Source organism: Fundulus heteroclitus, unplaced genomic scaffold (assembly GCF_011125445.2).
Source record: "Fundulus heteroclitus isolate FHET01 unplaced genomic scaffold, MU-UCD_Fhet_4.1 scaffold_242, whole genome shotgun sequence".
In the NCBI taxonomy this organism is placed as follows: Eukaryota; Metazoa; Chordata; class Actinopteri; order Cyprinodontiformes; family Fundulidae; genus Fundulus; species Fundulus heteroclitus.
In genome coordinates, this window is record NW_023396653.1 from 135409 (window position 1) to 153417 (window position 18009).

At 44.2% G+C, this 18009-nt stretch overlaps 1 protein-coding gene across 10 annotated transcripts in view; it reads left to right on the forward strand.

The window, feature by feature from the left end:
• arhgap23b (Rho GTPase activating protein 23b) overlaps window positions 1-18009 on the forward strand; it is a 176257-nt gene that overhangs the window by 121690 nt on the left and 36558 nt on the right. For all 10 annotated transcript variants that reach the window (XM_036129870.1, XM_036129874.1, XM_036129869.1 and 7 more), the window contains 2 exons: window positions 632-2030; window positions 4382-4490. In XM_036129870.1, the coding sequence (XP_035985763.1) occupies window positions 632-2030; window positions 4382-4490 (1508 nt within the window). The remainder of the gene's footprint in view (window positions 1-631; window positions 2031-4381; window positions 4491-18009) is intronic.

Sequence of the window (18009 nt, forward strand, 5' to 3'; positions counted from 1 at the left end):
TATGAGGAACGAGCTCAGAACTCTGCCCTGCTACCACCCTTCCCTGCTGACACCTGTGGATGCTTTCTGAACTGTTAGCCGGCTGATAACATCAAGGACAATGGCCTCTGGAGAGTGTTCACGGAAATATAAGCACTTTCACCCAAACAGACACACAAAACTGATGTACTTACACTTTTTCCTGCTGTTTCTGTACAACCGCCATAACATAACAAACAAACATCACAAACATTTACAGGGGGAGACGATTTACTGAGGCCTTGCTGCCAAGGACAACTGCCTTACACGGTGCCCACAGGGCGCTGCCATTACTCTGTGGAAAAATAGAGGCCACAAAAAAGGAAGGTGCAAGGGAAAAAACATAACTCATACTTTATCCTATTACAGGATACAGTTTGAGATATAAAAAACCTCTTGCACAAAAAGCACAAATAAGACAAGACACATATAGCAGATGCCATGTTCATGTTAGCAGCCTTTGGGTATATAAGAAAAATAATACCCCAGCCAGTTTTGGTTGAACGTCAAGAATATTAAATAGCACAAGAAAGAAATGTGCAGCATTTACCCCAGTCTGTCATCTTACTCTTTTTTATTTTTCCATTGTGTTCTCTTTCCAACATCTCCGTAGGTATACTCCCACAATGTCAACTCAAAAGGCAGTACACTGTACTTAGGTGAGGCCCAGAAGCTAACAGAACCTCCACATCTCTGTACTACTGCCACCACTGCAAGTTCCACTCTGCGACAGCCCACTTCCAGCCCTCCTGGTCATTTGGACAACTGGCCCTGCAGAGGCAGCAGTACTGTTTCACCACTGGACAACCAGATTCCGGCTACCTCCAGGTCTGGCCAACCACGAGCTCCAGAGGACTCCAGCAGTAATTTTGCTCCACTATGGCGGCACCAGGGCCGTGCTTCTGCAGCCCTTGATGTGTTTGACTTCCATTTCTCTAACCACAATGCTGCCATCACCTCTGCAACGCTGCCTCCTCCTCCTCCTCCTCCTCGGAGGAGGAGGAGCAGCCAGCTTGCCACTTCCTGCACTCACAGTGATGCACTCTGCCACCTGGCTTTGTCAGACTGGTACTACAGCCAAGCACAGGCCACAGAACACTCCCCCCCCCACTATTGCAGTATATCTCAGGACTATTTTGCAGAGTCAGAGTTGTGTTCAACACCCAGTCCCGGAACTAGATCTGGTCTCACAACCTCCGCAGATCACCACAGAAAAGAAAGCTTCCTTCATCACTACCGAGCAGCAGCTGCTGTGCATGAATCTTCCTGGCTGAGGGTCTATGGTAGTGGATCAAGGGCTGCTACAAAATCCTGCTCAGAAAGTCTACAGGCAGCTTATGCTGAATACGAGCACAATTATGGACGCTCTGTGGAAACACTGGCAGAGGCTACTGCTCTGGTCTCACAAAATTATGAACAGGCTTTGCCAAATTCCAGTATCACTAATAAAAGAGAGCAAAGGAGCAAGAAAACTCCAGGAGGACGTGAGCACAAAACTGCAGTCACAACAATCACAGCTTCACCCATGGTGTCGCTCAGCCACATACAATTAGGTCGGCAGGTGGCTGAGCCCCAAAAAAGGAGACTTGAAGAACAGGAACTAGTGGGGTATAAAAGCTCCAGCCCCTCTTTTTACCACAAAGAGGGACATCTCCCCCAGCAGGCCAACTCCTTCAGAGAGCACATAAGCCCTCAACTCTACTGGGGACAAGGCGCTAGAAGAGACAATGATGAGGGCACATTGTTCTGTCTCCAGTCAACTCCCATCCCGATGTCTCCAGAGGAGAAGATGAACCAGCCAAGAGAGAACAGAGAGGTCATTACCTCTGTGTTCCCATTTACCCATCAGCTTTCCATTCCAGCTGATTCCACACCTACTGAAACCCTGGTACCATCTGGTTGGACTCCCGCAGCTGAAACAATTCCTATCTCTCAAGAAATGGGGTCTAGCTGCAGGGTTAATGGTAGCTTGGCCCATACCTTTAATTCCCTCTCCTCCATTCCTTTCATAGGTTAGTGAGTTTCTTTTTGCATCAACACACAGCTTTCCAACATACAGGCATAAAGTATCTTCAAAATCTCCAGGATCATATTTTCTGTCTGTAAATAATATTTACTTTCAGTATTATATATTGTCTTATGGCAACATCCATCTTTAACAGAAACAATAATATTTGTTGCAGCAGTTCTTAATTCTATTTTCTCCCTAGATACAGTGCTATACACACATGCTGACAGATTTCTTCTGATGCTATTTTTGTCGCACATAAATGTTTTAGACGAACAAACAAATGTTAATATCTAAAAAAAAAAGTGTTTTTTTATTAAGTAAAAAAAGCTATCAAACCCAACCTGGACTACGGTGAAAGCATATTGATCCCCTAAGCCTGACTGGTTTTATTTGCTTGGAGGCAAAAGTTGCCAATTAAGTGGTAAGATAAGATAAGATAGTCTTTATTGATCTCACAATGGAGAAATTCACTCGTCACATTGGCTCATACAAGAAGGTGCAGAGTAGGGGAGGTGCATTCAGTTATATTGATGGTGATACCTGGAGTGTTTTATGTTACTGTAAATTATTTTGCATTGCAGAATTGCTTAAATTCAGACACATTGGAGGGGTTTCTAGCATGAGTGGCCTTTTTAGGTCATGCCACATGATGTTCACCTTTCAACCAGTGTTGCTCGCCTGAAATGGTGGCCTTACAGATGATCCTTTCAGCCTCACTGTTGACCACCAGGCTTGTTGTGTACAAGCTCACTCTGTTGTGTCAAGAAACCAAGCCATCACTGCAGCCAGCATCACCTTAAGCCTTAAGAGAAATGTAAACCTGTTACTAAAGTCGCATTTATAGAACAAGAAAATCTCTACTATTACAGATAGGTCAATGCCCACTACGGATCAAAATCAGGAATGTTCTTCATTCGTATTTTGTGATATTATTTTACAGGGATTAGACATCTGAGCATAACATCTCTAATATGATGACATTCATTAGTACTTCAATCATTCTTGTAAATTTTAAGTGCATGTGGCTCTCATAATATCATTGACTCATAGTTTCTCAGTTGGAATACATTAATGTTAGTGTCTCAGAGTGTTACCACAGAGGGACAGATCACCACATACCCTAACAGAAGAACAAAGATGTTTGGCAACCACAGAAGGCATGCAGCAGAGCTTTCAGATCAGGTGACCTACAACCCATTCAGGACAGGCCATCAAGAGGGACAAGATAAACCGAATGTGGATGAATACTTTGTCAATTCTGACCCCCAATGCTATTCCTCCCTGATAGTCCTGATGTTGAAGCTGTGTTTTTGACAGGTCTTGAGGAGAGGGGGGATCTAAAGTACAAGACAAAGTAAAAATGTAGTTAAGACCACAACTGGAGTTATGTGTTTCAGCTGAGTAGTCTATAAATGTGTATTTGCTTCTGTTTTCCATTTCTACATTGAAAGCAGAAAGGACAAATATATTGTAATTTTTTTTTTTCAAACTAAATTTTTGGGGATTGTATTACAGAGATAAACTACAAGAACCAACTGAAAACAGATGTCAAGGTCCCAAAACACACTGAAATATTCATAGCATAGGAAAACACAAGGTTCCATTCCATTTAGTGAGTTTTACCTAGCTAAAGAATTTCATCTAAGTAAGCAGTTTCTCACAAGTTTACCTTCACAAACATCATATTTAGACAATCTCAAGGGAAGTCTTTGAACTAAAAGGAATGTGACCGATCTAATGTCACCTAAAGGCCTTTTCAATAGTATTTGTGTCTGTTTCTTATGCAACAATAATTATCCACTGAACAATGTTTCAAGTTTTTTAAAAATAAAACTGAAAGTTCTCTTTAAAATTATCTGTCACAAATGGTGTCTGTTAAAGGTCAATATGATAAAAATACATTTAAAACTGAACAAGTCATACTGTGGAACTCAGTAAATGAGTCATATACAGTAAATGGCTGTTTCAGTCTGTCATGAACAGCGGATTAAAAATATCACTATAGCAAGGGTTAAAGTATCAGCACATAGCTTAATGACAAGCATGCTCTGATTAAAACTGACCTAAATCCCTGTTCTGTACCATATGTTATAACATGTTTGTCTTTATCTGTTTCATGTATTACAATCATATTATTTAGATAGAAATATATATTTTTATCTAAATCTGATTTATCTTTTAGATTGGACTTTAATGATTAGCACTAAGGTGTTTTTAATCCAGACCGGATTGAATGTGTGTTGTCTTGAACATTGTTCAGAGATGACAGTTTTTGTAAATATGTGCTACCAGATTTTTTTTCATGCAACTGGTATTATATAAATAAATTGAAGTGTACTTTTGTCTCGACAGGAAGCATTAAAAGTCGCCGCTCTTCTTACCTGCTGGCCATCACCACTGAACGATCCAAGTCCTGCGATGAGGGACTTAACACTTATAGGGAGGAGAGCAGTGTCTTCTCGTGAGTTGCAAACTTGAAAATAAAGCAGTTAAAAATCTTCCTGGGAATAAAATAACACTGTATAACCCCTGCTTGTATTGCAGTGTAACCTCAGCAAAGAATATTATGTAGGAACAGAATTTCAAATCAATGTGCTACTCATTACTAATATTACAATTACAATACCCATATTATATTACAACATGGGAATCGTTATCTAATATTACATAAATTAAGTAATTCAAATCCATTCCATTCAATTTTATTCATATAGCGGCAATTCATGAAGCATGTCATCTCAAGGCACTTTACAAAGTCAAATTCAATCAGATTATACAGATTGGGTCAGATTATACAGATTAGTCAAACATTTCCTATATAAGGTCCTGACAAGCAGCATTCACTCCTGGAGAAGCGCAGAGCCACAGGCAGAGTCGTCTGCATTGTCCATGGCTTTGCAGCAATCTCTCATACTGAGCAAGCATGAAGCGACAGCAGAAAGAAAAACTCCCCATTAACGGGAAGGAAAACTTCCAGCAGAACCAGGCTCAGTATGAACGGTCATCTGCCTCGACAGACCGGGGGTTACAGAAGACAGAGCAGAGACACCACAAGAGAGGCAAACAAGCACAGAAGCACACATTGATCCAGGAATCTATTCTACATTAGATGGTAATAGTGGGTGATCTGTCTTCTCTGGATGATGTCACAGCTAACAGAACGCCAGACCAGGTGTACCTACTATGAAAAAAGGAGAGAGAACAAAAAGTTCTCTCTCTTTTGTGGACTTCCTGATAGTAAAGAATTACAATAATCCAGCCTTAAAGTAAGAAATGCATGGACTAGTTTTTCAGCATCCCCCCTGGACAGAATGTTTCTAATTTTGGCGACATTCCGGAGTTGAAAAAAGGAAACTCTGGATAGCTGTTTAATATGGGATTTAAATTACATGTCTTTTTAAATTTAAAGTCATCCAGCTTTTGATGTCATCAAGACATGACTGCAGTCAAAGTAATTGATTGGATTCATCAGGATTTATGGATAAATATAGCTGAGTGTCATCAGCATAACAGTGGAAATGAATCCAATGCTGTCTGATCATTTTGCCAATCGGAAGCATATATATATATATATATATATATATATATATATATATATATATATATATATATATATATATATATATTAGTGCTGTCAGTTAAACGCGTTATTAACGGCGTTAACGCAAACCCATTTTAATCGCGCGTCGCGTCAAAACACACACACCGTTCCCTAATGTTTTTCCCCCCGCCGCGCTCTCCGGACTGTGTTTCTTTTACCCTCGGCGCTTTCCGTAGTTTCAAGAGTGCTAGAAAACTGTAGCAAAACAGACCCGCGCTGCGCTCACTGTTGCCAACAGTGAGCGCAAAGTTTCTTTTACCCTCGGACACATGCGACTTTGGGCTTCTTTTTTCTAAAAGCGCTTCTAAATTTCATGAGTCACGGGTTGCGGTTTTTTTGGGTAGGTTTCTGAAAGTGAAATTGCTTATTTGGGCTCTAAAATAAGTGACGAAACAGTGGTTATTATGAGACCTGCCTGCACTGCCCACACTTTGTATCCAGCTGAACTATCCCTCCGCCATAGGAGCCGACGGTAGTAAAGGCAGACAGAGCAACTCTGCACGTATTTTTTGCAGTTTACGGTGCAATAACCGGTGATAACTGCTGAAAGTAGATTACATGGTGCAGATCACCATTTTGAGCAGACATTGGTTCTGAAGATGAGTTTTTACACGTTGATAAAATTGCAGAAACCCAACCCATAAACCGTACTTTAATGCTTATTAATTTGTTTTCTCTATATTTGACAAACTAAGGCTGAATTACGTTGCCAAACGAAGTACCTGGAGTTACTAAACAGTTGCTAAACAGTCTCATTCTGGGTACTAAGCTCCTGCCCAGTTGCAAGCAAAGTGTAAGACTGGAATGACCTGGAAATTTAAAACCTTTTTCCAGGCTTAAACTCTATGAATATGGATATAAACAGCAAGCAAAAGTATTCAAAGAAATTATTGTTGTTGGTGTGAAAGCTCAGAATTAGATGTGTGAGAGAGTGAAGAAATGAACAAAACTCATGACTTTATTGAAATGTACAATTTTTATTAATTTATATGTTTATGCATAATACCATGTCTAGCTTTGTTTAAGAGGCAAAAAAAAAAAATATATCGGCATGAAAACAGGTATTTATTTACACATTTGTTTACACATGGTGTAAACATCAGGGCGTCATGATTAGTCATTTAGCCATTATAGTCCAGAGTTTAACATTTGGCACCAGGATGTTTTCATTCCAATTCTGAAAAGTGCTTGAAAAATAACATAAAAATATGTTTTGTACAAGCATGTATTTTATTAGTGTCATTTATTGCAAAATTGCACATTAAAATGCCCAAACAGACTATTACACTTTCAGAAATAAAAGAATATGCAATTAATTTATATATATATATATATATATATATATATATATATATATATATATATATACACATACATAGCATATAACCTTGTTAGTGCTCTACAACTGACCCTAGAGTTACTATTATTAGTAACTATTACTATTATTTGTAACGAACGATAACGTAGGACCCAAGATTCGACACAGAACAGGTCAGTGGTTGGTAACAGGCTTTATTTTGACTGTGCATGCGCTGCGCGTGGAGCGCGCGGGTAGCTCTCGAGCCGGTAACCCCCTGAGACGGAGACAACAGGTTAGTGATCAGTCAGGGAGGAAAAAGGGAAAAGAGGTAATCTGAAACACTAACCTGTTAGAGGGTTTGTGAGCTCGGGGACCGGCTCGGCAGGAAGGGGCTTGCGGGGGTTTGAGCCGTTGAGCGGCTGACTGTCCACTGGGGTCTTTGACGGGTGATGGTCTGTGGGGCAAAGTCCAGTGAGCCAAATCCAGGCAGAGGTACAAGAGGGGAAATCCAGAAGGCAGGTCCAGGTCCAATCCAAGGTCCAAAAAACTAGCAGATACACAGACGTCAGGGGTTAGGCAGATTCGAAAAACTCACGGTCAGACAGGTCAGGTTCACAGGCAAGCAATCCAAGGCGAAGGCAGATGCAGAAATCCAGGGACGGGCCGGGTCAGGTTTCCAGACGTGGGCAGACAGAATCAGATAAGGGGTTAGGCACTCTCGGTGGTCAAGGCAGAACAGGTCAGGTACGGGTTAGCAGACAGAACAGGGAAAAACGCTGGAAGGTACTCGCTAGCAAGCTATGAGACGATCTGGCACTGGAAGCTGATTTGGACGGGGCTTATATGGAGAGGAAAACAGCTGAAGCCAGTAACGGATAATTGTGAGCAGGGCAGAGAGGAACAGGTGTGCAGAGTGTCGAAAAATCAGCGCCAGTGCCAAGAACGTCACAGAGCCCCCCCCTTAAGGGCGGATTCCAGACGGCCTAGGCTGGTCAGGATGGGCTCTGTGAAAATCCCTGATTAGAGATTTGTCCAGGACGGACCGAGAGGGGACCCACTGGCGCTCCTCAGGTCCGTAGCCCTCCCAGTCAATCAAGTACTGAGTTCCCCTTCCCCATCTCCTGGACTTGAGGATACGTCTAACAGTGTAGGCCGGGGAACCATCAATGAGCCGGGAGGGTGGTGGGGATGTGGAGGCGGGCGCAAGACTTGAGGTTTTGACCGGTTTAATGCGGGAAACGTGAAAAGTGGGGTGGATTCTCATGGATGGAGGCAAACGGAGGCAGACCGCCACTGGGTTCACCACCTTAGTGATGGGAAAAGGCCCAATAAATCTGGGCGCTAACTTTCTGCTCTCAACCTTGAGGGGAAGGTCTTTGGTCGAGAGCCAAACCCTGTCTCCTGGCTGATATTGGGGGGCTGGGACCCGCCGGCGGTTGGCTGCCTTAGCCTGGGCCTGAGAGGAGCGGTGAATGGCTCTCTTGGCCCTCCTCCAGGCTCGCTGGCACCTCAGAGCCGACAGATGAGCAGATGGAACCCTTGCATCTCTCTCCTGGATGGAGAACACTGGAGGTTGAAAACCATAAACAACATAAAAGGGAGAGAGGCCTGTGGAGCTGGAGGGAGTGGCATTAATGGCATGCTCCACCCAAGGCAGATTCTGGGCCCACTTAGTGGGATCTGATTTGCAGAAAAGGCGAAGCTTGGTCTCTACTTCCTGATTTAGCCTCTCTGTCTGACCATCTGTCTGTGGGTGGAAACCGGAGGAGAGGTTGACTGTTATGCCCAACAGGGAACAGAACTCCCGCCAGTATCGAGCCACAAATTGTGGTCTTCGGTCCGAAACTATATCGGCCGGTAGGCCGTGCAGGCGGAACACCTCTCTAGCCAGGATCACTCCCATGTCCTTGGCAGAGGGGAGTTTGGGTAAGGGAACTATGTGGACCATCTTAGAGAAACGGTCCACAATGGTGAGTATGACTGTGTTACCATCGGAGGCAGGGAGACCAGAGATGAAGTCCATGGACAGGCTGGACCAAGGCCGAGAGGGAACCGGCAGAGGTCGGAGGAGACCAGATGGGGGCCGACGGGAGACTTTTGCCTGGCAGCAATGGGTACAGGCTGAAACAAAGTCCTTGACATCCCGGGTCAGAGTAGGCCACCAAAACTGGGAGCGGACAATGTGTAAAGACTTGGTGATGCCAGGGTGGCAAAACAGGCGGGAGCAGTGACAGAATTCGAGCACCTTACCCCTCAAGGAATCAGGGACGAAAAGTCTGTCCTTGGGGCAGGCCTCAGGAATACACATCCCAACGAGAGAACTCCTAACCTCTTGCTCCAGACTGAGCCGAGTCACTGCACACCGGACCGAATCAGGGAGAATGTACTCCTGTGTCTGTTCGGGACCCTCCTCCTCAAACATTCGAGAGAGAGCATCTGGCTTGATGTTTTTAGACCCGGGTCTGTAAGACAGAGTGAAATTAAACCGACTAAAAAAAAGAGTCCACCTTGCTTGTCGGGGGTTGAGCCTCCTTGCCGTCCTAAGGTACTCCAGGTTCCGGTGGTCCGTCCAGACAAGGAAAGGGATTCTTGATCCCTCAAGCCAATGCCTCCACTCTTCCAGTGCCAACTTGACAGCGAGGAGCTCTCGGTCACCCACATCATAATTTCGCTCTGCTGGAGACAGTTTCCTAGAAAAGAAGGCACATGGATGAACTCGGCCTTCCTCAGCCCTCTGGCTGAGAACTGCCCCGACGCCGGAACTGGAGGCATCAACCTCAACAATGAACTGCCTCTCTGGATTGGGAGAGACCAGGACTGGAGCAGAGGTAAAAAGGAGCTTGAGTTGCCGAAAAGCCTTGCCAGCCTGATCGTTCCAGTTGAACCTCGCCTTAACTGAGGTCAGGGCATGGAGCGGGGCGGCCACTTGACTATAATTTCGAATAAAACGTCGGTAAAAATTGGCAAACCCCAAAAATCTCTGTAGTTGTTTCCGGTCGGTTGGTATGGGCCACTCTGTCACTGACCGTACCTTGGCTGGATCCATGGCCATCTGGCCAGGGGACAGGATAAACCCTAAGAAGGTAGTGGTTGTAACGTGAAACTCGCATTTCTCTGCTTTCACATACAATTGATTTTGTAATAGGCGAAGCAGGACTGAGCGGACGTGTTGTCTATGGGTCACGGGGTCTTCTGAGTAGATCAGGATGTCGTCGAGATAAACAAAGACAAACCTCCCAATCATGTCCCTGAGTACCTCATTTACAAGGTTTTGGAAAACGGCTGGGGCATTTGTGAGCCCAAATGGCATAACCAGGTACTCATAATGACCTGTAGGAGTGTTGAAAGCCGTCTTCCACTCATCCCCCTCTCTAATACGAACCAGGTGGTAGGCATTTCGAAGGTCTAACTTTGTGAACAACTTGGCCCCACTGACCTGATCAAAAGCAGTGTTCATCAGAGGAATAGGGTAGCGGTTCTTGACAGAGATGTCATTCAGTCCCCTGTAGTCAATACAGGGGCGAAGCGAGCCATCTTTCTTCCCCACAAAGAAAAAACCCGCGCCAGCAGGTGAGGAGGAGGGACGGATAATGCCTGCCCTAAGAGAATCCTCAATGTACCTCTGCATGGCCTCAGACTCAGGGGCGGACAGAGAATAAAGGCGGCCCCTTGGAGGAGTTGTCCCGGAAAGAAGATCAATACAACAATCGTAAGGCCGATGGGGAGGCAGGCTTGTGGCCTTAGCTTTGTTAAACACCTCCCTCAGATCGTGGTACTCAGCAGGAACCCTGGACAGGTCAGGGTAGGTTTCCTCAACCTTAACGTCGGGTGTCTGGAGAGGCTGGGCCGACCGCAAACAAGAGGCAGAACAGGACGGAGCCCATCCTGTGACCTCCACCCTCCGCCAGTCTATGAGGGGGTTGTGTCTCCTAAGCCAAGTTGCCCCCAGGACAACTGGGACCTGTGGAGAGTTAATAATCAAAAAAGTGAGAGTCTCTCTGTGGTTACCTCCGATCAGCAGTTCAATGGGTTCCGTGACGAGATGAGAGTGGTCCAGTCTGTGACCGTCCAGCGCCAGGATGCTGCGGGGAGACGGGCTTGGTAGAAGCTTGATGTTTAGCCTTCTAGCCAGTCCCTCATCCAGAAACTCTGTGTCAGCTCCAGAATCAATAAACACAGACAGGTTATGGGACGTGGCGGCGACAGTAATCACAGCTGGTAACCGGAGGTCAGGGGAGACAGAGAGCTTGGTTCGGCTCAATAGGGATCCCCCCCCCCCTACTGAGCCTGACCTTTTACTGGGCAGAATGCGGCGCGATGTCCCTCTGCACCACAGTAGAGACAAAGGTTGCGTTGAACCCTGCGCTGACGCTCCTCAGTGGTCAGTTTAACCTTTCCTAGTTGCATTGGTTCAGGGTCAGCTGGACCATGAGAGGGCGATGCTGCTGCTGGGCCGGGTGAAGGTGACCAAGAGCGGGAGAAAGGAGCAGAGCGACGTGCCCTTCGCCGTTCCATGAGGCGGAGGTCAATACGGGTTGCTAGGTCCTCTAATTGCTGAAGGGTCCTAGGATAATCCCGAGTTGCGAGCTCGTCCTTTATCTTTTCACTCAGTCCATTTATAAAAACATCCATCAGTGCAGGCTCATTCCAGGGGCTCTCAGCAGCTAAAAGATGAAAATCAATAATATAATTGGCTACTGACCTGTCTCCTTGTCTAAGAGTCAAAAGCCCCCTAGTGGCCTCCCGGCAGGGCAACACAGGGCTGAACACCCTGACCAACTCCTGTGAAAATTCATAATATGAGTAGCATAGAGGGGAGTCGTTTTGCCACTCAGAGGCTCCCCACAATCTTGCTTTACCAGCCAGCAAAGAAATTACATAAGCAACCTTTGAGCGATCAGTGGGATAGGATGATGGCTGAAGCTCAAAATTAATGTCACACTGCGTGAGGAATGCCCGACACTGCTCGGGATCACCTCGAAAGAGTTCTGGCGGAGTGAGACGTGGTTCCGAAGATGACGTCACGACGCGTGACGTAGTAGCGGGAGGAGGTGTTTGCGGAAGTGCCGGGTTAGGCGAAGCCTGGCTGCGGAGATGAGTTAAAATCTCGGACACGCCGGCTTCTAACTCAGAGATGGACTTTTCTACGCTAGCCCGCCACTGACCGTCTGGCGAGGGATCCATTTCTTGGCCAGATCGTTTCTGTAACGAACGATAACGTAGGACCCAAGATTCGACACAGAACAGGTCAGTGGTTGGTAACAGGCTTTATTTTGACTGTGCATGCGCTGCGCGTGGAGCGCGCGGGTAGCTCTCGAGCCGGTAACCCCCTGAGACGGAGACAACAGGTTAGTGATCAGTCAGGGAGGAAAAAGGGAAAAGAGGTAATCTGAAACACTAACCTGTTAGAGGGTTTGTGAGCTCGGGGACCGGCTCGGCAGGAAGGGGCTTGCGGGGGTTTGAGCCGTTGAGCGGCTGACTGTCCACTGGGGTCTTTGACGGGTGATGGTCTGTGGGGCAAAGTCCAGTGAGCCAAATCCAGGCAGAGGTACAAGAGGGGAAATCCAGAAGGCAGGTCCAGGTCCAATCCAAGGTCCAAAAAACTAGCAGATACACAGACGTCAGGGGTTAGGCAGATTCGAAAAACTCACGGTCAGACAGGTCAGGTTCACAGGCAAGCAATCCAAGGCGAAGGCAGATGCAGAAATCCAGGGACGGGCCGGGTCAGGTTTCCAGACGTGGGCAGACAGAATCAGATAAGGGGTTAGGCACTCTCGGTGGTCAAGGCAGAACAGGTCAGGTACGGGTTAGCAGACAGAACAGGGAAAAACGCTGGAAGGTACTCGCTAGCAAGCTATGAGACGATCTGGCACTGGAAGCTGATTTGGACGGGGCTTATATGGAGAGGAAAACAGCTGAAGCCAGTAACGGATAATTGTGAGCAGGGCAGAGAGGAACAGGTGTGCAGAGTGTAGAAAAATCAGCGCCAGTGCCAAGAACGTCACATTATTACTATTATTAGTATAATAATAATAATAGAGTTACTATTATTATTATTATTATTATTATAAATATAGATTTATTATTAACATGAACAAACTGGAATCTGTCCAATAGATAAGATTTAAACCAGCCTAACGCTTTCCCCTAAATCCCTACAGTATGCTCAAGTCTTTGTAGGAGAATATTGTGATCAACTGTATCAAATGCAGCACTGAGATCAAACAGGACAAGTATAGACACAAGTCCATTATCTGAGGCCATGAGAATATCATTAGTGACCTTCACCAGAGCTGTTTCAGTGCTATGATGAGCTCTGAAGCCTGACTGAAACTCTTCAAGTAGGTCATTACTTTGTAAATGTTCACAAAGTTGATTAGCAACTACTTTCTCAAGAATTTTAGATAAGAAAAGAAGATTAGATATAGATAGAGCGAAGAAAGTAAAGCAAATATATCAAGAGTCAGGAATTTCACAGAATCAGGAGCTCCACAGGAACTCCACAAAACCCAAGTCCCCGAGGTTTGAGCCGGTGTACACCCTGGTGTCTGGCCACACCTGCGGCCTCTGGTGCACTGGCGGGCCCTGTCAAGCTGGGGGGGAGGGAAGAGGAGGGGTATGGACACTAACATGGCAGATCCTCTCCCCTTCAGGGGGGGGGCATCTCTTTGGTCATAGTTTGTGCTTGGCTCTCAGACCATGCCGCATATCACAGCCTGTGGACTGTGGTGGTATGGCTAGCAAAGCCTCCCTCTCTGGGTGGGTTTTTGGACAATAGGGGTGACTTTTGGAGTCAGCGGTGAGCTTACTTCCTTGGAGGGCATGATGCTCCCAAGTCATTCCTCCCCATCCCCGGACACCTCCCTCTACCTGCTCCATCACGCTGCCACATATGTAGGACGTTTAGGGGAAGGGGCGTCGCTGATGAGCGGGGAGGAATTCCCAACCCCACTGTCTGGTGATGTCCTTGATTCCAATTTTATTATAAATCTTACACACTTTTAGGGGGAGGCATCTGGGGTGGCTGATTGTGTAGGCCTCACCCCTGGTGGCTTCCTCTGCCCCCATTCGCTTTTAGACTTTGAGGGTTCTGGGTAGGGTACATGGGGGGCAAGGGCAGTGCGCTGGCACCTGCTACTATGTGGAGGGTGGGTGGGCTGTGTCAGGCTCACACCCCTGTTCTCGGATTGCCATCAGGAGTCTGGGGGAGGAGCGGGCCGCCTGGTTGGGCTGAGGGTGGGCGTTGGGTTATCCAACGTAGCATCTCCAGACCTTCTGTGTTACATTAACGCACAGTGTACCGTGTATATAGCTCTCTGTGTATATATCTATTTTGTTTTGTCTGCACCATCAACACCAAGTCAAATTACTTGTAAGTGCAAACCTACTTGGCAATAAACTTGATTCTGATTCTGAAGTTGTGCCTGACGCTGACATATAATAATCATACGAACAACATTCTAACACAGTTATGACATATTCAGTTCATAGGTGCAGTTATTCGCAGAATAGACATCTCTCCTTGAAGAAGATAAAGGCTTAGTTGAAGTGGCGAGGGGCAGGGTCTGTTGTGTTCTAGATGGTCCTACTAACTCCTAGCTGTGAAAATATAGAAAAAGTAGTTTATTACAAAGTTTTATGAATAAAAGAAAACAAATTTTATATTATAGCCAGATAAAAAATGTTGTAATACTGTGGATGATGTAAAACCTATATAAAGGGAATTCATAGCAAAGTTCTCTGATTACAAGATCAGCATTATTTCCTTCTATATCCATGTGCCCACTTTCTGAAATAGCAGACACAAAATGTAAAAATGCTGTAAATAAAATGTTACAGCACAACTTACTCATGAACCGGGTCTCTTAGAAGCATTTCCTCATCTTCTTCCACTTCAAAATCCAAGCTGCTGTCTGAAGACTCTTTGACTTCTTCGTCACTGGTTTGCCAAATTTCCTCTAAAGCTTTCCAAACAGTAATTTTCTTCTTCTGTGCCATTAATATATTTCATGATCACGAGAGAAAAGAAACGAGCAAACGGAGCAATCTACACTTGCAGCCATGCTGAAAGCGATCTGAGTTCAATGCAGCCATGTCTACAGATTTTACGCACGGAGCATGCCTGTGCTATGCACGGAAATTGTGTCACCAGAAATGGTCAGACAATAACTCCAAACCCTTGTTGGAAAGATAAGATCCTCTAGTTTCCAACAATAACAACCATGAGGGGGCAGGACAAAAAACAAATGCCTGCTGTTAAATATTTCCGGCAGATTTGGCTGGATCTTTAAATCTCATTTTGTTTGTTTACACTACTGTAAAACAAAAAGTATTTGTGAAAAAAATATTTTACGACTTGTTTTAGAAAATTTAAATCCTGCTCTTGAAAGGCATGTGGCCCATATCTAGAAATACCTGAAAATGCACACCTGTCTGTTTGACCCAGGACACACAAAAAAATCAGGAATCAAGAGTCTTCATCATCACAATCTAACCATAATGAGTTTTTTGGTGAGACACCAGCTCAGAATATACATAGGCAAGGTCTGAGAATCAGTTTGGATTAAAAAAGCCCCCCACCCCTATCCCCAATAAAAAAGGGGGGTGCTGAAGTCGAGGCAGAGAAAATCATGAATGACAGGAGCAGAAAACGAAAGCCATGTGAGCAAGGTGACAATAGAGGAGGATGATTAGAAGCTTCACTACACAGAAGCTACCACCTATAGAAATATAGCAAGCTAAGTTACACAAATGTGTTAAAAGTAGCTTAACTACATCAGAAGCTACTTAACGTTGTACCAACCTAATGTCAGATCAATTCAAAATGAGTCTGATACACTGGTTAAAACATTTATTAAAGACCAGCCAATGACCTAACACAGTGTAGACATTGCTTTATGAGCAGCAAAATAAAATACAAACTGAAGTAATTACTGCTAGAAATAAAACAAAAAGGTTATTGGCCTAGTACGTGTGGTGGCGTTAATAACGTTTGGTGGCGTTTTTTGCATATTATATTATCAGGAGGTTGTCTTTTATGTGCTCAGCCATTAGATTTAAAGGTGTTTTACCCAATAAGAACACTGCAGCACCAGACACAACCAGGAGGTCCCTGGTCGTTGGGGAAAGGCAGAAAGAAGATGCACCATAAGCTTTTTTATATTTCTTTTGTCATTTTAAACATGAAACTACCAAAGCACAAGCCAAGTAGTAGAACTAAATGTTGAAAAGAAATTAAAAGCTAAATAAAATAAACCAGGTCACTTAATAAAGCTGCATTTTCTGTATGCTTTGTATTTATATTCACATGATAATATTTTCAGAATTAATAATAACATTTCTGTTAAAGATTTCATTTATCTTCTGCACCAAGGGCATAAGTAGGAAGAACAAGCAGAGTGATATATGTGTAATATCAGACTTTATTATTGAACTAAGCAGGATTTAGACAGGATCAAAAAGGAAGGTGCATCTTCTTTCTGCCTTTCCCCAACGATCAGGGACCTCCTGGTTGTGTCTGGTGCTGCAGTGTTCTTATTGGGTAAAACACCTTTAAATCTAGTGGCTGAGCACATAAAAGACAACCTCCTGATAATATAATATGCAAAAAACGCCACCAAACGTTATTAACGCCACCGCACAAATTTTACGCGAGCGCGCGTTTTTTACGTTACCACGCGTTCTGGCTGGAAACGCGCAGTGACGTAAAAAACGCGCACTCGCGTAAAATACGGACGATAATTTGCCTAATCGGCTTGCCATAAGTTCCACTGCCGTACGCATGCGCATGTTGCGATAGATACAGACAGAGGAGGCAAAGTAGAAGCTTGCGCATGAACATGTCCAACCAACAACTCAGATTGATTGTTCACTCTGAATGTTGTTTCAAAATAGCAAACCTGGTTTCATTTCTTAGTTATGTCCTGGATTTTGTAGCGTTTGAGGACGCTACGTCGTTACTTGATCAAAAAAATAACGTCACTACAGGAAAGTTACTTGATTCATAAAGCATCGACGCTACGGTCAAGCTACTGGAAAATGTAGTTTAACTAATAGCTTCGCTACATGTAGCCGCGCTACTGCCCATCACTGTGCGCTACAGCATCGAATAACAAGGATTTTTTCATGTTCAGGGGGGGCTTAAAACTCTTAAAATGTCTAATGCCATATTTTTTATGTTATGTTCTAAAACTATCAAGTACTGAGAAAGTCATGTGCTGAAATATTTTGCATTTTATTAATTCAAATATACATATATAACATTTATAAATATATAAATAACATTATACAAAAACATATATTTACATATATGTATACATATATATACATATATACATATTTATATATACATATATGTATATTTAATATGAATAACATGTAAAATATTTTAGCACCTAATTTCCTAGTAGTTGATAGTGTTAGTACATCCACTGACTGTAGAATTACCTGTGAAATGTTTTCACACAGCCAGAAAACTGCTTGTTGTTGCAGCCAAATCCTGTGGGATTCTGTGAGAGTAGGGAGTAGCAAGATGGCGGCCAGTGACTTCAGTTTTTCGCCAAAATCAGCACTCCAGTGTTTTATATAGCTCAGTGACTGGATCTAGCTAGCTATCTGAAAGAGCACCTGCTAGCTAACCATTATTAATAAAACTTTGATTCATTAATACAACTTTTGAAATTATCCCCCCCCTCTGGTTTTTTTGCAAATCGCACACTGCTGTTCAGGATCCAATTATCATGGCATGTTATGGCATAACATTCTCTATTGTCTTGATCAGAGCGTGGCCTAACCCCTCATGGCTCATCCTTACACTTAGCCCTGTCTTTCAGGGCCTCTTGGCATCGTCCATTTTGGTGACATTTTACAAAATTTGTTTGTAGGCAGGTTTATGCTTTTACACAGGGGTGAGTTACAATTTAAGCTCTTAATCTTCATGGTTAACAGAGATGGATAGAGTAACCAAAACATTTAGTAGTAGCACTACTTCAATATATTTCACTCAAGTAGGAGTACAAAATTAACCTGACTCTCGCCAGATGGATTTTGTTTCGCAGAGCTCTTCATATCCATCTGCGA